Consider the following 23,430-nt stretch of genomic DNA (forward strand, 5'->3'; position numbering starts at 1 on the left):
TGTAAAACTATACAAACTAAATTCTATGATGTTGTGCCATATTGTAAGGTCAATGAAGTAGTAAACTTGGATTCCAAATTTTGGTCAATCTATTTATTTAACTCGTAAGACAGCTAATTTGCTTGCCGCAAAAATGATAGGAACTAATACTGCCTTGGAAGGCTAACTTCCAGAGGGAACGAGTCTTGGAACTCAATAAGAATTTGATATCTAACAAAGATAATTTTTATGAGCAGAGGAATAATTGGATTATTCGTCTAACCGTAGGGATTTAATCACGAAAAGCAATTTTGGACAAAAATTGGGCAGGAAAAGCTCCACTTGAACTCAGAGTTGACTTGGACGAGAAAGACAATTACAACATGGCGTCAGTACAAAATTACACATCGGAACATCTTGTATGAACTATGGAACTATGTTTTTTTAGTCTATTTGAAGCATCGGTTCTATTAATATTCAAACTGTAAATAAACTCGTTAAAATCGTGTGTTATGTGGAAAAAAATACGAAATCATAAAAAGTACTGTTGATTTAATAATATTAGACTTAAACATTACAATGTCTGTTGGTATACAATTATCGGAAACATTAACTAAAACATTGACATAACTTAAAAATTATTTATTTACAACTACACTATTTTTCATAATTGATCAATCGATTTTAAAATTAATCTATTTGTCAGTTGTCTTTCCGCAGTAAAGCTAATTAAACCTAATTTCGGTTCCCAAATTGCATTAAGCTTCGTTCGCCAGCCATCCTCAGTACGTTGCGCGACCTAAAGTGTCCTTTGAACTTGGAGTCAAATTAAAGCTTAATTTTTTAATTTTAAATCAACTAGATGAACACCTGACGATCTTTAAAAGCGCCTCTGGCGGCGAGGCTCAGTACAAACACATCCAACACGACAAATCACATTCCCAGTACATATCACAGCTCACATCGTCAATGTTGTGTCTCGTTGAGAACAATTCAACGTTTTACGCTCCTTCGAAAGGAACCATTAAAAAAATAATTCAAATACTGAAGTTTTCCAATAGAATTGGCACCATGATTAATACAACTTATGTCATTATTAAGCTAAGGAAGGGTTTTTTTGGATACAGTTGATACTATATTGGGACAAATAAAATAATTTAGACAGATAAACGCGTGGGAAGATGTCCTTTAGTATCGGGTAAGGGTTCCGTTCAAGGCTACAGATAGCTTGACCCGATTCTCGATCAGGCCTTACGTCTAAGACCTAGAGTCCTAGTTCGGAGAAGGAGATACGTATTCATTTATTGGTTTTCACTGGACATTATTGCCGTATTCCAGTCCGAAGAGGGACAGGATGACGAAGGCGAGTCCCAGGAACACGGAGCCGAGGAGGTCTCCGAGCGCCGTGAGGTAGGGGATGGCGGCATTGTCGGGGTCCTTCTTCCTCTTCCACATGAAGTGGATCACGATGTAGGCCAGGTAAAGGAGCAGCATCACCTGCAATAGCACAACCAAATGCCTTAGTTGGTTAGCCCCAATACACATTTCCTTTTTAAAAACGCCGCGATAAAATCGTCACTAAGACGTTTATTATAACTAGTGGTCGCCCGATAGTCGATTTAAATTATAAGTTTGTACACCATTATGATCCTATCAAAGACTATTTCTTAACATATTTCGCCAAGACTACACTTTAGGTAAATATTAATAGAGACAAAAAATAATATTTAATCTATTCTCAATTTGACCACAGACTATAAGCAATAAGAAAAGTTTGACAATAAACAAATAGTATGCATGCGTGTGTGTGTCAAATATATGGTAGTGTGTGTAATGTTTATTTATTTATTGATTTTATGTATTTTTTATTCATAATTTAAAAAAAATAATATTCTGCACTCCGTCTCTATATTCTCGATAAGTGTGGAACATTTGATGCTCCTCCGTCCGGGCAATTTTCGTAAAAAGGGGTCCAAAGTTTTTGTTTCACATTTTTTTTTTTTTTTTTTTTTTATTGCCCTTGTAGGCAGACGAGCATACGGCCCACCTGATGGTGAGTGGTTACCGTCGCCCATGGACTTCAGCAATGCCAGGGACAGAGCCAAGCCGCTGCCTACCGTTTAATACTCTCCACAAGCCTCGTTTGAAGAAGGACATGTCATAGCGCTCGGGAAACACCGTGGAGGGGAGCTCATTCCATAGACGGATGGTACGTGGCAAAAAAGACCTCTGGAAACGCACTGTGGATGACCGCAGTGGCTCCAGGTAGTATGGATGAACTCTACTCCGGTGGCGGGCGGTGCGATGGTAAAAACGAGATGCCGGTATCATCTCGAACAATTCCTCAGAGCACTCCCCATGGAACATACGGTACAAAATGCAGAGGGAACCGAAGTCCCTCCGCAGACCCAGAGGCTCCAAACGATCCGTGAGAATGGGATTATCGACAATCCGAACGGCCCTCCTCTGTATGGAGTCAAATGGAAGAAGCTGGTATTTGGGAGCCCCGGCCCAGAGATGGGAGCAGTACTCCACGCGAGGCCGGACTTGTGCTTTATAAAGCAAAAGCCTTTGTCCAGGCGTGAAGTACCGCTTCGCTCTGTTGAGGACTCCCAGCATTTTGGACGCCAACTTGGCTTTGCCTTCCAGATGACTCCGAAACTGGACATCGCTCGAAATGTCGACCCCAAGTATCCCAATACTCTCGGAAGGTTGCAGGGATACTCCTTGGAATTGCGGCGCCATGACAAAGGGGTCCTTCTTCGCAGTGAACGCGCAAATTTGTGTCTTTAACGGGTTGAATTGAATCAAGTTCAATTCACCCCATTTGGAGACTCGCCCCAGAGAGTTCTCCACTTCAGACACAAGTTTTGTTCGTCTCTCCTGCACCACGCTCCGAGAGAGACTCTGATGGCCGATATATCGCGCATCCCCCGTGCTGTCATCCGCATAGCAATGCATGCCATCAATTGACAGCATGTCATTGATATACAGGATGAAAAGCGTGGGGGAGAGCACCGAACCTTGTGGAACGCCAGCGTTAATGGTCATGGTATCAGAGCAATCACCGTCTACAACGACCGTGATGCTCCGCCCATCCAAAAAGCTAGCGATCCACTTGCAGAGACCCTCGGGGATTCCGTAAGATGGTAGCTTCGACAGAAGTGCCCTATGCCAGACCCTGTCGAAGGCCTTCGCGATATCAAGGCTCACAGCAAGAGCCTCGCCCTTGCTCTCCAAGGCTTCAGCCCACCTGTGAGTAAGGTATACGAGAAGATCGCCAGCTGAGCGACCGTGACGGAAACCGTACTGTCGGTCACTGATCAGCTGGCGATCTTCAAGATACTTCAGGAGTTGTATATTTATTATTCGCTCCATCACCTTGGAAAGCAAGGAAGTTATCGCGATAGGCCTATAGCTCGATGGGTCCGACCGGTCACCCTTCTTGGGGATAGGGTGGACATGGGCGGTCTTCCATGAAGACGGAACCCTGTTAGCGCAATAAGAGAGGCGATACAGACGCGTTAGCGCAGGCGTCAGCTCAGGGGCGCACGTTTTCAGAACCACTGCGGGGATGCCGTCTGGCCCACTCGACTTATGGACGTCCAGGAGTCGGAGTTCCCGCCTGACTGCACACTGTGTAAAGCAGATCTCCGGCAGGGAACTATCACACCGGGGGATGTTCGGTGGTGTAGCACCCCCGTCGTCCACGGTCGAGTTCGAGGCGAAGAGTTTGACCAGAAGGTCAGCCTTCTCTTTCGCACTATGGGCCAGACTGTCATCGGACTTTCGCAGTGGTGGGAGACTAGACCTGCAAAAGTTTCCTTCTGCGGCTTTGGCGAGCGACCAAAAAGCACGGCTCCCAGAGGGATAGCTCTTTAGTCGCTCGCCAACTCTAGCAACGTGCTCCGACTTCGCCTTGGCAATAACCTTCTTGTAGGACCTGGAAGCGGCGTTATATTTCCGCCTTTCCTCTGAGATGTTAGGGTCCTGACGTCTCCTGGCATTATCCCATGCCACGTATGCGGACCGCTTGAGGTGTGCAGCATCCCTGCTGGCATTGTTATACCAGGGTCTGCTGCGACCTCCAACGGGCACTTCAGAGGAGGGAATAAACAATTCCATCCCCTGGAGCACCACGTCTTTAAGACGGTCCGCACAGACGTCAGGATCAGCAGAGGAAAAGCAGAACATATTAATATATAGATGTTCCAGAGAATTTAACTGTAATAACCGTTTTTTTTTTACAGTAACAATGTATTCAAAACTGTCCAGATTGTTATAACTTATTCAAGAAGGTTTGTAATTGTCATATTATACATAATATACTTAAAACTTTTTGTTATTTATTTTATTTTTTATAACGCCATCTTGTTGTGTCTTTAAAGCAGTAAAAATAGTATTATTATTCGCCAATAGATGTCGGGAAGAGGCATAAAGTTGATTATCGATAAAGTTGATTATTGAAAACACGAATAAAACAACATTTTCCGAAAATAAATCGTTAGCCAGATCGATTTATCGCCCCCGAAATCCCCTGTATACTAAATTTTATGAAAATCGTTGGAGCCGTTTCCGAGTTTCAGATTATATATATACAAGAATTGCTCGTTTAAAGGTATAAGATAAAGCAAAAGAGTTTGACCCTGGCGAGTGTACCTGCAGCAGGGCGCACGTGAGGTACGTGATGCCGAACGCGAACTGGATGGTGACCGTCCCCTGGTACACGAAGTCCGCGACCACCATGAAGATTATCTGCCCGAAGACGGCCAGGATCAGCAGCATGCGAGCCACGTTCGCCGCGGTCGCTGGAAACAATGGACTCGTGAAGATAACAGATTACTAGTGGTAGGACCTCTTGTGAGTCCGCGAGGTTAGGTACCACCACCCTGCCTATTTCTGCCGTGAAGCAGTAATGCGTTTCGGTTTGAAGGGTGGGGCAGCCGTTGGAACTATACTTGAGACCTTAGAACTTATATCTCAAGGTGGGTGGCGGCATTTACGTTGTAAATGTCTATGGGCTCAAGTAACCACTTAACACCAGGTGGGCTGTGAGCTCGTCCAACCATCTAAGCAATAAAAACAAAAATTGCCTTGTATTATAGCTTACGGAATGTTATTTGTGCGCACGCGTTGTTAGTAGAAAAACTTACTTCCAAAGAACAAAGTCTTCCAAGGCCACTCAATGATCTTAGTGTTCTCCGGCAGGATCCCGGGGATGGCGGTCTGGTGGAGGTGCGTGGCCAGCCGGGACGACTGCACGCACACCAGGTTCCCCCCGATTCCATTCACGATCGGCTGGAACACCTCGTACCCTCGGAAGTAATCGACGGCCTGGTCCAGGACTATACCGCCGATACTGAAAACGAAGATAAGTCAAGGATAATAATATAAATATATATGGCAGTGGGCAGGTCACATAGCGCGAAGATCGGACGGCCGATGGGGCAGAAAGATCCTCGAGTGGAGACCACGTATTGACAAACGCAGTGTGGGACGGCCACCTACCAGATGGACCGACGACCTGGTGTAAATTGCTGGGTCACGTTGGATGCAGGTGGCAACGGACCGGCCGTACTAGACATCAGTTGGAGAGGCCTATGTTCAGCAGTGGACAGTAGACAGGTTGAGATGATGATGATGATGATATGTCGGAGACAGTCATTAGTTTGGTAGCTAAACGAAACGCAGCACGATTCCCGAGAGATGGCAGCACGATCGCGGTATCGTCGGAACTCGGCTAACTTCGTGCTACGACAGAACCTAGCCGATGGAGGCGCGTAGACGCCATCACACTCACCAACCAGTCTTTTTGAAGAGCGGTGCCACCATCCTAAGAACTGTCATTCGTTTTCGTTACCGTCAAGAAAAGATTTCTAAATTGTTCTAAGACAACAAACATGATTAGTGTACTCAATATTTCTCTTAACTCGATCACCCTATTCGCCCCTACGATGTCTGGCGATGGTGTTAATAATTGTGGCTTCTCCGACATACATATATTTATGAGGAATATGAGGAACGTTCAACCGACGAGATCGTAGGTATGCTGTCCTTGCTTTAACAATCAAATTCGCAAGCTATACAAATAAATATAGAATACCAGTCGCTGTTAATCGCATGACTTGAAAACGGCTGGATCAGTTTGGCTACTATTGGTCTTATGGAAAAATAATTACAACTGAAGCCGGCAGGTGACACTGCGATCAAATTCAAGGATTTGTTTATTTCCAAGACAAGACATAGTCTGCCGAGCCTGCTCGTGTGATAAACTTAGAAATTTGTCTAGTTTCTCTTACTTGTTCGACCATGTTTTATCTAGCCGGCATTCACTTTACTGATGTTAGGACGTCTTGTGAGTCCGCGCGGGTAGGTACCACCACCCTGCCTATTTCTGCCGTGAAGCAGTAATGCGTTTCGGTTTGAAGGGTGGGGCAGCCGCTGTAACTATACTGAGGCCTTACAATTTACATCCCAAGGTGGCAATGGCATTTACGTTATTGATGTCTATGGGCCCCGGTAACCAGGTGGACCGTGAGCTCGTCCACCAATCTAAGCTATAAAAACTTACAGATTTTATGAGAAACTTAAAATAATGAATTAGAAAGAGTGGGAAGCGTACCCGCTTATGAACAGGGCGGAGATGACGGGGGTCCAGCCGCTGGTGAGGACGGTCTTGGTGTACTTGTTCCTCCAGACGATGAACACCCAGAGCGGGAGGAGGCTGTAGTACACGCAGATCAACGCGATGGGCTGCCACAGAGACACCTCTGGAAACGAAAATCAAAATCAGCGTTCAGAGTTTTTTTTTTATTGCTTAGATTGGTAGACGAGCTCACAGCCCACCTGGTGTTAAGTGGTTACTGGAGCCAAGACATCTAGTTCTAAGATCTCAGTATAGTTACAACGGCTGTCCCACCCTTTAAACCGAAACGCATTACTGATTCACGGCAGAAATAGGCAGGGTGGTGGTACCTACCCGCGCGGTCTCACAAGAGGCCCTACCGCCAGTAAGAAAAGAGTAGCTCCTGAAGCTTTCATCCAGTTCTTCGATTTTTCGGAAAACTTTGATAATTTCGTCAGCTTGGAGCACGAGAACTAGCTTTCCAGTTCCAATCATTAGGAGAAAAAGAGCTTGCAATAGGAGTGCTTTTGTTTATTCTTTAACTTGTACATAATGATATGTACGTATTGTGTTGCTTTTGTTTTTTGTGTAAGCTTAAATTTCCAACTTTCTCTATTTTTTTCCCTATGTTCCCTCTTTACTTTAGCAGTTCTTTCTTTCAACGTTGCCAGTAATCACCAGTTTTCAAGAATGTCTCCTTCTTTCCTGGCAATGTGTCCCAAGGGTTCGTTTGAAGCAGTTGCTAGAACAGCCTTGTTTGAGTCTATTCGCAAGACCTAAGAAAAACCTTCGAAGAGTTAGACTGAAGACATGGTAGGCATCGTCTTGGCTCTGTCCCTGGTATTGCTGACGTCCATGAGTGACGGACACCACTTACCATCAGGCGGGCCGTACGCTCTTCTCACTACGAAGGCAATAATATAAGAGACACTCACGGATCTGCTCGTACATGTACTGGGCGGTGACCGCTAGCACCGTATTGCTGACGATGTCCCCGATGGAGGCCGCCAGCGGAGTCGCCACGTTGTCCGGGTTCACCTTGAACCTGTGCGACGCGTATATCACCATTACCATCACGAAATCTGCGAAAAGATTTACATATTTTAAGCTGTCATTATGGAGATCAAAACAACGAAAAAGATGGTGATGGTGGTGGTGGATGGTGGTGAAGTGTGGTGATGGTGGTGAAGTGCATTTGGACGCGAGACCGAGCGATACGGGATTCTTAGTGGTGGTAGGACCTCTTGTGAGTCCGCGCGGGTAGGTACCACTGCCCTGCCTATTTCTGCCGTGAAGCGGTAATGCGTTTCGGTTTGAAGGGTGGGGCAGCCGCTGTAACTATACTTGAGACCTTAGAGCTTATATCTCTATAAGGTGAGTGGCGCATTTACGTTGTAGATGTGTATGGGCTCCAGTGACCACTTAACACCAGGTGGGCTGTGAGTTCGTCCACCCATCTAAGCAGTCAAAAAAAATAGTCACCTCTAGTAACTAATACAACCCTTTCTAAAGTCAACACTGGTAGCAGTACTCTCCTCAATTACCCTCTACCTAATCACAGATTACTAAATCGACCACGAACTCTTCCTGCATAACTACAATAAACAATAAAGAAAGACACAAAATACGACCGACTACTGTGTGCTTAGTGCGAGTTTGCCTCCGTTTGCCGCTAGGGGCGCTGTTCCAATTCCATACAAATTTGAGTTAACTTTTACGCTATCGAGAACGTTAAAAAACTCGCACTAAGCTCACTGAACTAGTTATCGCCCGAACGCTCTGTGAGTCAATTTCAAAATTTACTTTTCAAACTGTAATAATATACGTGATAATATTACGGACGTTAGTTACATTACGCGTGTCGTAATTATCATCGAAGCACGCACATTTATTAGAAATTAATTCTAAAAGTATATTATACACATTATCTAGATCACGATATTGAAATATTCTTATGTTTTAGTTAATAATTGATACATTTGTAAGAGCTGTGATGATGAGCATTTATCTTTTGACGTTTGAATCTTTATGACAGTGTTAGTGTCTCAGTGTAGTGGTAAGTGACATGGTCACTACACAAGGGTGTCACGGGTCCGAATCCCGAATATAAATATAAAATGCCTTTTCCAGGGTTATGGATATATATTAAATATACTAATATGTATGTGTATAATAAAAATCTTACATTTATTTCCGTTGTCTGGTACCTGTAACACAAGTTCTTTACGAGCTTAGTACAGGACCAGTTAACGTGGCGTGATTGTTAGTAAATATTTATTTATTTAAACAAAAATTAAAAATCACTATTGTATGATATGATAAGAGAACGTTATTGTTATGCCGGTACGAGTAACGCCATCTGTCATCAAAATAGCAGAAACGGAAACTGTAACTAACTAGTAATATCGGGAACGTCCGGGTCATCGTTCTCGTCGAACCCGTCGCTTGCGACGAAGGGCTCGACGAGTAAATTAACACTCAGACATAGCCCACTGAGTTTCTCGCCGGATCTTCTGAGTGGGTCGCGTTTCCGGTCCGGTGGTAGATTCTGCGAAGCACGGCTCTTGCTAGGGTTCGTGTTAGCAACGTAGTCAAGTTTGAGCCCCGTGAGCTCACCTACTAGTTAAGGTTACGCTGATATAGCCTCTCAAGGCTATCAGCTTAGGTAGGAAAAAAAAAGGGAACATTCGAGAAGTGTAACGCCATCTGTTGTCAAACAGCGAAAACGAATATAGAAACGGCTGGTACTGTCGGCGATGTTCTCGGATATTGAAGTAATGCGTCTTACTACATATAAAAAGGCGTTGCAGAGATGACATTAAGGCTGTCAGTAGCCAGTTCTACTCGGAACGAAACAGCGAATGTAACGCCTGATGTGAAACGCGAGTGAATTGTGATGTTGACGTCCAACTTATGTGTGATAACAATTTTATTGATCTTCAATTTATACTTCGATGAAAGTTCTTATTTAATCCGAGCCCCAGCGCGTTACATTAAAAATTACCTATTGTCAATTATAGCCGAATAGCGACCCGCCCTCGCTTCGCTTCGGAAACGCTTCGCTTCGGTAATTTATTATTGATTTCTCCACTATTTAATGGCTGTTTTTATACATAAAAAAAACCGCATCAAAATCCGTTGCGTAGTTTTAAAGATTTAAGCATACATAGGGACAGAGAAAGCGACTTTGTTTTATACTATGTTATTGATGTTTTTTTAAATGTACTTTAATGTAATGTACCTATTGTAAAAACGGAGACATTAGAACTCATGTCTCGAGGTGTGTGGCGACATTTAGGTTGTAGACGTCTATGGGCTCTGATTACCACTCAACACCAGGTGGGTCGTGAATTCGTCCAACCATCATGGTTATAGAAATAAATAAAAAAACAATTAACCCCGCATCGTCATAAAACGATTTCTACAAAGTTAATGATTATTAATTATTTTTCCGTTTCGAGGTGAATTCGAATGACGTGGTAACATGACTATTAAATCGTGTATGTAAGTACTTGGTTGAAAATATGAATAATGCTATTCTGATATGAATAATCATTAATCTCAAAGATCCGATCAGGATAATGAGACAATCTTACCAATAAAATGTCTTGTCTATATTAATATTATAAAGAGGAAAGATTTGTTTGTTTGTATTGAATAGGCTCCGAAACTACAGAACGGATTTGAAAAATTATTTCACTGTTTGGAAGTTATACTATTGCCGAGTGACATAGGCTATAAAATTTTTTTCTTCTTCTTCAAATTTTTAATAATTTAACTTTAACTGGTGGTAGGACCTTTTGTGAGTCCGCACGGGTAGGTATACCACCGCCCTGCCTATTTCTGCCGTGAAGCAGTATTGCGTTACGGTTTGAAGGGTGGGGCAGCCGTTGTAACTATACTGAGACATTAGAACTGAAATCTCAAGGTGGGTGACGCATTTACGTTATAGATGTCTATGGGCTCCAGTAAACACTTATCATCAGGTGGGATGTGAGGTCATCCACCCAACTAAGCAATAAAAAAAAAATTCGCAATATCTGTTTATTGAGCGTAACAGATTTAGTTAAATTTATGTTTACATGATATTATTTTAACAAACTATATCTATCTTAGTTTTTCTAGTTGTGTTTGTATTGTGTGATATTTTTGTGTGCAATATAGATTTTCGGCAGTTCGATTTTAAATTAATATACATATTTATATAATATAATAAATACATTTGTACATGTCTATGGACTCCGGTAATCACTTAACATCAGGTGGGCCGTGAGCTCGTTTACCAATGTAAGCAAATAAAAAAAGCTCTCTTATCACTTTAGGTAAGCATACAAATAGTATTCAGCGGAGGCAGCGGAATGTAACTCATTTCCATGAGCCACGATGATCACTCATCATCAGGTTCAGGCTTCATCATCGTTCATTCACCATTCAGGCTGCAGGTTCGTCGAATCCAAGGTAACTTAGTGGAAGTAACCTCCAGCCTCTCCTTTTAAAAAAAAGCATTCTCCCTTATAGCATTGCCCATGCGATCAACTTACCCAACACAAAGCAAGTGGTCGTAGCAGTGAAGACGGCGCACGCGACTAGCAGGAGGACGTAGGGCCCGAAGATGGCGCGGTCCGTGATCGTGTTCACCACGATGGCGAATATAGAGACCACAGTCGCAGCCACTATAGCTTGAACCTGATGGAACATATACAAGCTTATCATTATATACCCCGCCAGAGCTCACACACACAGGAACTTTTTTACTGGTGGTAGAACATCTTGTGAGCCCGCACGGGTAGGTACCACCACCCTGCCTATTTCTGCCGTGAAGCAGTAATGCGTTTCGGTTTGAAGGTTGGTGCAGCAGTTTTGACTATACTGAGACCTTAGCACTTATATCTCAAGGTGGTTGGCGCATTTACGATGTAGATGTCTATGGGCTCCAGTAACCACTTAATACCAGGTGGGCTGTGAGCTCGTCCACCCATCTAAGCAATAAAACTTGAATGCTTCACTTTGAGAAATCAGACAGAAGCTAAACTTCGAATTGAAAGAAAAAAAACTGGCAAGGAACAGAAGTAAATGGAGACCAATCATATCTGTTCACGGTCTTCATTAGTGAGGAAACGAAAAAGAATATAAAGCGGCTCTCCCAACTTCTGTGTCAAAACGGATACTGCTTCGTAAAGTAAATAAGCAGAGTGGCTGTACCTATCATTGCAATGCTCCTATCACCAGTAGTTACTCCAACTTTCTAAAGATCCCTTTTCGGATATCTGGTAACTATGAACATCGGAACTGACCTGAACCAATGATATGTTTCCAACGACCATCGAGATGACCTCCTTCGTGGAGTCCATGTTGCCCAAATTCGCCTGCGTTGACAGTCGAGATGCGAGACACATGTCCAGGTTACCTTTAGAAGAAAAAAAATAGAATTAGGCCTTATATGTAGACAATCTCATGGGCCAAACTATACGAAGGGTCACTGGCCCATAGAAATTATTAATGCTGTAGTCCCCCAAACAAAAGCCAAGTCTTAAGTGCATTAAAATTAACGATTATCGTTTCATTTAGATTAGATTAACAATTTGTTTTGCATTAATAACAGACCATACTCAAAGACCAGTGAAAATGCTTTAATGTTATTGGGAAGGTAATAGTTCAAATGGCTAGGGCTGCACACCAAGATATGCTTATCATCTCTCTGATCTCTTTCATCTTTCATCGGTCATCTCTCAAGCGCTAGCAGGTGTCACTGTATTGTCGTAAAATGAAACCCACTGCCAAAACTCAAGATACTGTTATATCATTGCCAAGAAACGTGAAAAAATATATAATTTTTTTTTAAGAAATACATGGCAGGTAGCACAATATTCAAATATCAAAGTTTTTCCCTACCTATTGGCCCTATTAGGTAGGGCTAGTTCAGCTACGCTGTGGCTGGCAGGGGAGCTCATAAGGCTCAAACTGAGAGAGTGTTCTAAAACTGGCCTTAGCAAGAGCATTGCTTTGCAGAATCTGCCACCGGATCAAAATCGCGATCCACTCAGAAGATCTAGCGAGAAGCTCAGTGGGTTAAAACATCGATTAACTTCTTTAGGCCCTACTAGAGCATATAATATTTACATGCCATATCATACATAAGAACCTTGCTTTAGTCGTCCGTTCGGTGCAGTATTAGAAACATCGGAAATTATAAAAAGAAAATAATAAAACCCGAGATTAAACTGAAAGAGTAGTATTAATCACATGTAAGACTCAGAAAAACCTTAGAAAATACTAAACAGGCTTTTATAATAGCTCATATCACGTAAAGTCTTCCTAAAAGACACATCTGAAGGTAAATATCCGCGTCTTCCATCGCTTATCAAAACAATAACATTAATACTATCATGTTTGATCTTGACTTTATATTATTTAGTTTATGATTACCAACAGAAATGAAATATCTTGCGATTTGATGGTCACGGCCGATGATAATTACCCGAGTGACATATATAAATGTCACAGAGCAAAAACCGCCACTCACCTTGAGACATGAGGTTCGAGCCTCAATTGTATTGGAGCGATTAATTCGCTCGTCGAAAGGGTAATATGTGATTGTTTGGGGTTGCAGTAAGGGGTGAAGTGATACCTCCATATGTGGGCTTAAATCATTGTCTCCCACCAATATTTTGGTAAGATAATAAGGGGCTACTATTGAACCACAGCGTAAAAATTCAATTCGTTGTATAAAAAGGCCAGAGTACCAAACCTGCACCTTCCTAAAACAAAAATCGGTTGTCTGTAAAGTCGGTTTACTTACGATAGTTGAACGTGACAACGTCATAAGAAAATACTGATGGATTGGTTTCATTTTTCAAAACAAAATTTTAATTTTATTTGTTTGATAGATATTTTGTATGGACAATTGACACCACATTCACTTTTCACTGAACATTATACTTGACGAAAACATGTAAATGTATTATTGTATAGCAGCTGTCCACGCGAATGCATCGCTCACTCAAGTAGGAGAGAGACAGATGTCGATCGCTGCCGAACGCGGAGGCCGATTGTGCCTCTTTGTCGTTCGTTGCGCGCACTCGCTTGCACTTCAAGCCTTAAATGGAACGCCTCAATGAGTCATGTTTTTTCGCGCGTGCAGCCGGCTCCAGCGAATTATAAGACGTTGTCACGTCAAAAATTCAACCAAATTATATAAAACCTATTTTGCAATCTGATTCTAGCATTTGCATTCCAATTCCAAATACTCATCTAAATAAAGGACCCATAATAATTAAGCAAAATTAATCACGACTAATAACTGCATAATGATAAACAAAATAGAATTACAACAAGAAAATAAATCCTCATTTATCAGCGAAGGTCAAAATAAAGATGACAGAGTCAAACGACAATGGCAGATAATTATCCTACATTTTAAATAATTGTGTGACAATCTCTAGAGCTATTGAAGTTAATGACATGTGTTTTGTGAGCTAACGATCGTGTGCGGATGTTGACAATTTGACGAAGGTCCAGGGAACAGTGGCTTCTTTACCCAGTAGCTTGGTCTATGTCATGAACCTTGGTTTCGCGAGGAACTGTTATCATTTCCCCATCATACAAATAAGTTTCACCTAATAACCTAATACCTTGCACCGTAATTTGAATCTTTCGATACGAGTTTTATATCATGCTTCTTTTAACCAAGGCGTCATGCTGTCATATAAGTCCAAAGGCAATTACCATTAATACCAAATTACCAAAAAGGCAATTATCATTAATAGGCATCGTAACATGAATCCTATCCAGAGACATCACGTGATATAACTATTTAACTTTATTTCGAGCTGTTTATGACAGTTTTCAGCAGTTATAAAGTAGTTTCGTAGTCCATATACCACCGCCCTGCTTATTTCTGTCGTGAAGCAGTAATGCCTTTCGGTTTGAAGGGCAGGGCAGCCGTTGTAACTACACTTGAGATCTTAGAACTTATATCCCAAGGTCGGTGGCGCATTTACGTTGTAGATGTCTATGGGCTCCAGTAACCACCTAACACCAGGTGGGCTGTGAGCTCGTCCACTCATCTAAGCAATAAAAAAACCCGTGGAAACTGGTAAATTAATGTTGAAAATCGCAGTGTGCGCTGCAACCCGTTCTCGGGTGAATCCACTGGTCACCTTCCGATATGCAGGGGAGAGTCGAGGTAGTGTTATTTTACTCTGATACAAGCAAGTTGGTTAAACAAAGACTTTAATTTCTTGACGGCAAGCACCTAACCTGTATCAGATATAACTTGTTTAGTTGCTGCCAGAACCAAAATAACCGAGAAAAACAGTTGGAATGGCCGATGTCCATTAGCAACGGCGGCTAATTACGATAAGGCGGCCTAATAGCTCCTTTGTTGGTAGCGCACGAAAAAATGTTTCAATTGACCGTCATCATGGACCCAATATTCATAATGTCGCATATTGTACTAGCGTCTAGATCAGTGATTCTCAACCTTTTTTTTGTTGCGGCACATATTTAACGATTTCAAAATTTGGCGGCACACAAAAAAAAAAGATAAAAATTATTTACTTACTACAGCACACTGCATATATAGTTTATCAAAAAATTTTAATATACGAAATAAACTAAAATATACCATAATATTTTTTTTTTGCATTTAAATATATATTCATCTTTAAAATATTTTTCTTTTAAAATGATATAATTTAACGATATTAACATTATTATACCTATATATTCGCAAAATTTGGCGGCACACTTTTGAAATTTGGCGGCACACAAAAGTGCCGCGGAACAGTGGTTGAGAATCACTGGTCTAGATAATAATAAAATAGCTTAAAAAAATTCTTGAACTCACCCTTTAGTCCTGACAGTGAGGGCACAAGAACGAAAATGGCCGATATGTTTATAAAAACATCCCAATCCTGGAAAAAACATATGTTTTATCACACCGGTACTGTAAAGTGACCTAATCAAGAATTTTTCTTTTGGACATTTTAATTGCGCTTTCGTTTATTCCGTTGGGTGATTATTCTTTATCTAGTATTAAGTGATTACCGTAGGCATTAGATATGACAATGGAAATCCCGCTGCTTTCAACAAGACATGAGATGTAAGTTCCATTAGTATACGGCTGCCTTAATTTTCAGACTGGAATAAAAAAGGGCTTTGCGGTAGAAATAATAATAATAATAATAATCATCATCATCATCATCATAAGAAATAATAAGGTTATAAGGGGTTACCGTTGCTTATGGGGATCAGCAATGCCAGAGGGATAGTTTAGACCTTGTCTGTTGTAAAAATACGATCTGTCTTAGCTGAACTTATTTTAAATGTGTTGGAGGAACTTACCCTAACTGTGCCGAGCACCAAACCAGCTCCGATGGTACCGCAGCCAGCTATAAAGAAGGGTACAGCTACCTGCATCAATGTGGTCCACCATTTTTCTTCTTTTTTCTGTAAATAAAACAAGGATAAGAAAGATTCTAATGAGAACATAGGTTGTCTTAGTTGACGATAAACGTGGTGATTTTTATTATATTTTTGGCCTTTGTTAATTTAAAAGTGAAGTGAAGTTGACGGTAAGAAACCTACGAATAAATAATAAGAAAAGAAACAGAAAAAACTCCTCCATATGGCTCGTTGCTGTGGATATATTACTAAAGATATAGTCTAAGGAGGCAAAGGAGGGTTGACATTAGGTAGGCGGCCGTTCGTAAAACTCATGCCAAATCCCTATGCAGCGTAATAAGAAGACGTGCTGCGTCAACTCCGCATAATGTGGGATAAAGACATGAAGGAGAAATTGGTGTTTTAGTCGACGAGGAATCTGAGATATTCTTCCACTAACGAGCTATAGGGAAGAGCAAAGTTTTAGCGTACAATTGTACTTTACACGTGTGAAGTCCTAACGACAAAATATCCCATTACTTGATGGCAGATTTTACGGGGTACTAAGATCAAATTATCTATCTTTTTTACTGGTGGTAGGACGTCTTGTGAGTCCACACGAGTAGATACCACCACCCTGTCTATTTCGGCGGTGAAGCAGTAATGCGTTTCGGTTTGAAGGTTGGGGCAGCCGTTGTAGCTGTACTGACACCTTAGAACTCATATCTCAAGGTGGGTGGCGACATTTACGTTATAATATCTATGGGCCCCAGCAACCACTTCACACCAGATGGGCTGTGAGCTTGTCCATCGGTGTATGCGATAAAAAAAACAATAAAATCTATAATTATACCTCGCTATTGTATGGTATCAACATAAAATGCTTCGTAACTACCACACAGCATTTTTTTTAATCGTGATAAAATCAATTGCAATTTATATCAAAGTAATTGTTATGAGTACTGGTGGTACTTTATATCAAAGTAATTGTACTGGTGGTAGGACCTCTTGTGAGTCCGCACGGGTAGGTACCACCACCCTGCCTATTTCTGCCGTGAAGCAGTAATGCGTTTCGGTTTGAAGGGTGGGGCAGCCGTTGTAACTATAATTGAGACCTTAGAACTTATATCTCAAGGTGGGTGGCGCATTTACGTTGTAGATGTCTATGGGTTCCAGTAACCACTTAACACCAGGTGGGCTGTGAGCTCGTCCACTCATCAAAGCAATAAAAAAAAAAAAAAAAAAAAAAGAGTAATGGTATAAGACTCGCAAACAACTACAAAATGATCGATTTAATTAATAATTTAAGAACTGTCATTTTTATCAGGACATCATTTGCATGTAGTGTGTACATTCAAGGATATTTTCTGATTAACAAGCGAATCGTAGTACTTAATTTAGTTGACGCAAACAGGACTATGACATCTCTTTTATGGAAATATACGAAAGATCACAGCAAAGCATAGATGCGTGGAAAGAAGAATTCTCCATTTATCTCACCAGCTGTTTTAATCGCACCAGATGATGATGTTTTAAGGCAGGGCTGGTCCAGAACCCTTACCACTAAGTTAAGACGGGTGAGCCGACACAAGGGCTTAGCCAGGAGAGGAAATTTGTCAATAGATGCTCGAGCGTCCCCCGAGGAGGCCTAAGAGCTTAAGGGTAGCTACTTTACGAGAAACTCAGCGGGCTTACCGACGAAGCGAATGTTGCTGTAAGAAATTTGTGTACAATGCAAGATTGTGTGAAAATGTCGTTAGCGCTAGTCAGGTTTTTGTCAAACATCTTTATTCTTTTTTTATGAAAAAGGGATTACTGGTGGCTCGGAAGGCCTTTCCATTTTCACCAGGACAGGTGGGCGAGCAAAGGCTCAGCCAGGAGGGGTGAAATTTGCTAACAGCTACCCGAGCGCCTCCAAAGGAGACCGAACAACTCAAGAGAAACCGCTTTGCTAAGAATCTACTACCGGATCGGAATCGTGACCTGCTTAGAAGATCCGGCGAGAAACTCCGGGAGCTAATGCATGGGTTAGGTTGCACGTCGAACTCTTTGCCGAGTTCCCGGAGTACGGTTGCTGAGATTCCAAAGCCTGCTCCTAGCTTTAATGCTGAAGGCGTCTAGCGCAAGAGTTATTGGATCTGGTGGATTCGTAGAGACATGTCTAGGGTTTGATACCATGACATGTCCTTCTTGAAGTGCGATTGGAAAAAAAATCTTCATGTACTTACTAGTACATTCTAGTTACACCTTTGCCTTAAGATTAGCATCTGTCTTGGCTATTGTCTCTCCTTTCTTGACTTGTTCAACATTTAGATCTACATCCCGACTTATTATGTTACCTACATATATAAAGACACGTATATTGTATAGTTAGTTGCTAGATTAAAAAACATTTGATTGTACTATTCAATTATTTCATTCTCAAATCGTAATCCCAGTGACAAGTGAAGTGATTATGACGTCATCAAGATTATTCCGTTTTACGTTAACAATGAGATAGTGACGTCACAAGTGCGTAATCTCGATAAGAAAATGGTACGAGTTTAATTGATTTTGTCGCAATTATGTACTTTCAGTTACTTCATTATGTTTGAGAGCTTATTTATTTTAAAATCGATAGAATCTAATGTCAGATGTCTTGTCGTTTTTCGAGGCTTAGTCTCAGAATTATCATTTAAATATGTTTGTATTAAGACAAGTTATATCTATTAATACGTGAAGCAAAAATTTTGTATCTCTTTTTACGAAAATTGCGCGGACGGAGGAGTATGAAATTTCCCACACTTATAGAGAATACAGAGAAGAAGTGCACAATGCTAATATTTTTTAAATAATGCATAAAAGATACATTAAATCAATAAAGAAAACATTACACACACTACATACCATACACACACACGCATGCATACCTACTATTTATTTTCAAACTTTTGTTCTTGACGTCTGTGGTCAAATTGAGAATAGATTAAATATTATTTGTCTTTATTAATATTTTTTTATAGTGTAGCCTTGACGAAATTTGTGATTATAGAAGTATAAAATACAACCATAATAGTGTACAAACTTACAATTCCAATTAATTATAGTCGAATTTCGACTACTGCGGGACCTCTAGTAGACAAAAATACATTAATTAACCTTGAATTTCTATTTTTAACCGTTTTAGCCGATTCGGAAACGTTACGGTTTGTGTCAAAATAAGTTACTATGAACAACTAGTCTGACTTGTTTCTGTAGAGTTATCAGAGCTTATCTATGTTTAAAATGCATTTCTAACCAATCCGGTTACTTTGTCTACTATTTAATATGAAAATAAATGTTCTAATCGATACAAATGTTATTAAATATAAAAATAAAATAGTAAAAGATCAACGCCCGTCGGGTGTAGTGGTAAGTGACATGGTCACTACACTAGGGGGTCGCGGGTTCGAATCCCGCCAAGGGAAGATATTTGTATGATAAATATAAATGTCTTTTCCAGGGTTATGGATGTAAATTAAAGATATGTATGTGTATAATAAAAATCTTACATTTATTTCCGTTATCTGGTACCTGTAACACAAGTTCTTTACGAACTTAGCACGGGACCAGTTAACGTGGCGTGATTGTTAGTAAAATATATTTATAAAAATTGTTCTGTGTACCTTTTTTTTCAATTTCTCAACAACGATAATTATTATTTTTAATACTTTTCATTAACGAACTTTCATTTTTATTAGTAAAATCTCTGGCAACGCCAAAGTGAAAAAGTAATACATATATTGAATTTAAATCTTGAGGGATTAGTAATTAAGGTCGAATATCAAACACAAGAAAAATAGTGATTGTGTTGGTAAAATCCTGTCTTTTAAAATGTAATTAAGACGGATTTTATTGGCAGTTCCTATTGTTAGTTCTACGGGTATGTACTTTCATCTTGCATATTATTATGTCTGGCGCAAAGCAATGATACGTTCCATTTTGAAAAGAGCTAGAATATTTCATTAAATATTTCAAGGTAATAGATTAATACCAGGTGAGCTGTGAGGTTTTTTTATAGCTTCGATGGTTGGACGAGCTCACGGCCCACCTGGTGTTAGTGGTAACCGGAGCCCATTGACATCTACAACGTAAATGCCGCCACCCACCTCGAGACATGAGCTGTAAGATCTCAGTTTTAACAGTACAACGGCTGCCCTACCCTTCAAACCGAAACGCATTACTGCTTCATGGCTGAAACAGGTGGGGTGGTGGTACCTACCCGTACGGACTCACAAGAGGTCCTACCACCAGTAATTACGCAAATTATAATTTTGCGGGTTTGATATTTATTACACGATGTTGTTATTCCTTCACCGTGGAAGTCAATCGTGAACATTTGTTTGAAAGGGACTCGAACATCCGTACATCGCTCGACACGAATGCACCGGGCGTCTTTTCCTTCAGGCCACGACGACTACAAAGTTTTCCGCTCATTTAAATAATTAAACAAGAATTCTTCAAACAAGGGCAAATAAAAAATGTTAAATAAAGTCACGATTGGTGTGAAACAATGGTGATTCCGTCTTTCAGATCAGAAAAAAAGCCCTTGATTTTTGGCTTATGGTAAACAGGCAAGTAGTACCAGGCCATGCCCGACACGTCCTACCGCTATTATTCCAAGTTATTATACGACTAGCTTTTGCCCGTGATTCCATCCGCATGGAATAGTTACTTTGGCATAACTCTAAATTTTACCCTCACCTACCCACTTACGTACAAAGTGAAAATATTTTTGAATTATACAATGCTAAGGAGCTATTTAAACCCCTATTTTGAAACATTCTTTATTGGTGTTACACTTGTATTGGCCTTACCGCGATGTTATATAGCCCATAGCCTTCCTCAATAAATGGGTTAACTAACACTGAAAGAATTTTTCAAATCAGACCAGTAGTTCCTGAGATTAGCGCGCTCAAACAAACAGACTCTTCAGCTTTATAATATTAGTATATATATTTATTTACTGGTATTAACGCAACAGATAACCTAAATCCACTTTGAAATATTTGTTCAAATACTTAGGGACAAAGGGCCGATTGGTTAAGTAGGTTCAAACATTAGTACAATGACTTGGAAATGGATAGATTAATGAACACCTCGTTCGTTTATTGAACTATGACTATAGGATCCGGATTTGATTCCCGGTTGTAGGAAGTAAGTTTGTTAAGGATTTTGTGAATACGACGTCGAATGGTCGAGGGTTCTTGTATATGTCGTAACTCATCAGAAAATTGTAATTGTTGACGTACAAAGTGGGACAATTGAAGACTTTAAATGGATGAAGGGGATATGATACAATTTGTTAATTTTGAGAAAACGGGCAACAGACTTTTGTTACTTATTATTTATTACTATGCGTTTTTGGCGGTATATTTTAATCTGCAGCGCAGATTTTATGACTCAAAAGAACCCGAAATGGGCACGTATTTAAAGGTTGACTAGTCGCAGAACGTTTAGTGACCCTGCTGGCGCAATTATTATACCACCATCGGTTGGAGTGGTATAGTAATGAGTGAGCGAAGAAATGGTATATGATAGAGGAGTATGAGAGGAGAAAACAGGGGTAGGAGAATGATGACGATGATGATGATCGTTTAAGTGGCATCACCGCTTAAGTTCCAGTTTCCGTTGATATCTATAGATGAGCAACTACACGAAGAATTGTTTGTTCATCGACATCAAGAAAGCAACGTGATTCAGACAATAAAATCAATCATTTTGAAAACGATGGAACCAAACGAAAAACAACCTATGCATTTTAATAAAGCACCTGTTCTGAATCTTAATACGATATGAATCTTAATACGGATAATTGATTAATTACAATGATAACGACTAGAATGAATGATCGTCCCAATGATCGTTATCGTGATACTCATTTCGCAGCTTATTATTATCATCAATTAAAATTCTGTAATAACTTGGTCAGTCTGTTCGTTGCTTAATTAGTTTTGCTAAAAAACTGTATGTTTGCGTGTCAATTGTGTGCAACTTAAGACCATGTACACTAGATACATCAGAGGTTAGAATTAGCATGTCTCTCTTTTCCTAGCTGTTTTTCTTACACGGTGGTGGGGTCAGCTTTCCTTATACTACTACTCCACTTTGTCTGTCTTCGACATCCTCGTCAGCAACGTTGGATGACGTTGTGTCCTTCAGCACTACATCTTTCCCCCTCGTCTTGGATCTACCTCTAGGTCTCCGACCGTGGAGGTTGAGTGGTAGCGCCAAATTTCCGACGTAGTCAGGTGGCCTCGTTTTTACATGACCATACCTTCTCAGTCCACTGCATCTCTCTCTCTCCCATCTACTCTCCTGCATCTTGTCAGAGAAATCACGTACCCCGAGGCTTTCACGCACGTACTGGTTGCGGATTTTATCGAGCCTGGTCACGCCGCACATCCACTTTAGCATCTTCATTTCAGCAACTTGAATGGTATGCATGCTCCTTTGGGTTGTCGCCCATACATAAGAACTGGCCTTATTATGGTCTTAAAGATCCCTTGAGTTTGAATTTAAGATCCCTTGCCGTTTGTGAGCTGTGTAGCAGCTTGAGTAGGGCTCAGTAGCTGTTGATAATATAGATGCCAGGCTGATAGGACATCCTTATCCTTGTACAGTTGCTCATCACTTGTTTCTTTAACAGTCCTACATCTAGCGGGATCCTTGTGCTGCGATAGCACTGTTTAGCGAGCTTATGTATACATTTTTGACTTTCATTTGTTTCCAGTTGCTCGTAAATGGTCTTTAGGGAATCTGCGCGCTCCATTTCTGCTATTTTCTTAATATCCTTCTTTATTCTTGGTTCCTTGGTTACAATTAGCATATCAATTGAAATATTATATTTTTATATTTATTTATTGCTTAGATGTGTGGACGACCTCACAGCCTGCCCGGTGTTCCCCGACCCCAGAATTCTTCGTTCACACCGCAAATAGTAAAGCTGTAAAGGAGTCGGCCGGCAACATCTTCCGGGGCTTATCTAAGCCAGTGAACACATTAATCAAGCTCTTAGACCTTGTCTGGTAGCGAATTTGAATTTCAAGTGTGCATGTGTCAAAACAAATATGATTACATGATAAGTGGCCGTTTTTTTTTTGAAATTTCCAAAACATTAAATTGAAATCGTTAGATCGGAATTTTCACTTATCAAAAACACACGAAATATTTCAAGTGTCTTTTATGTTTTGATGTTGTGATAAGTGCGGGATATTATGTATTTATTGGTTTGGTTACGACTATTTCATACAACCAAAATGCATCATATAGGTATACACCTATAAATGATATATTGTACAACAGTTAGTCTGGCATATTATTTAATGCTTCAAATCATATATTAATATAGCATAATAGATAATAGTATTGAAATAATTTAATGTTTATTGCATAATTTATAATATTGTGTACAAACACAGCAC

General features: G+C 40.6%; 1 protein-coding gene across 6 annotated transcripts in view; it reads right to left on the minus strand.

Moving 5' to 3' along the window:
* Positions 1–514: 514 nt before the first annotated feature.
* Positions 515–23,430, minus strand: part of LOC101746660 (solute carrier family 41 member 1) — a 146,530-nt gene continuing 123,614 nt past the window's right edge. For all 6 annotated transcript variants that reach the window (XM_038020800.2, XM_038020799.2, XM_062676666.1 and 3 more), the window contains 9 exons: positions 15,950–16,054; positions 15,453–15,519; positions 11,899–12,011; positions 11,146–11,290; positions 7,540–7,686; positions 6,602–6,749; positions 5,133–5,338; positions 4,639–4,787; positions 515–1,476 (listed from right to left, as the gene is read on the minus strand). In XM_038020800.2, the coding sequence (XP_037876728.1) occupies positions 1,291–1,476; positions 4,639–4,787; positions 5,133–5,338; positions 6,602–6,749; positions 7,540–7,686; positions 11,146–11,290; positions 11,899–12,011; positions 15,453–15,519; positions 15,950–16,054 (1,266 nt within the window). In that variant the 3' untranslated portion in view covers positions 515–1,290. The remainder of the gene's footprint in view (positions 1,477–4,638; positions 4,788–5,132; positions 5,339–6,601; positions 6,750–7,539; positions 7,687–11,145; positions 11,291–11,898; positions 12,012–15,452; positions 15,520–15,949; positions 16,055–23,430) is intronic.

The sequence above is a fragment of the Bombyx mori genome, chromosome 27, assembly GCF_030269925.1.
Source record: "Bombyx mori chromosome 27, ASM3026992v2".
Taxonomy (NCBI): Eukaryota; Metazoa; Arthropoda; class Insecta; order Lepidoptera; family Bombycidae; genus Bombyx; species Bombyx mori.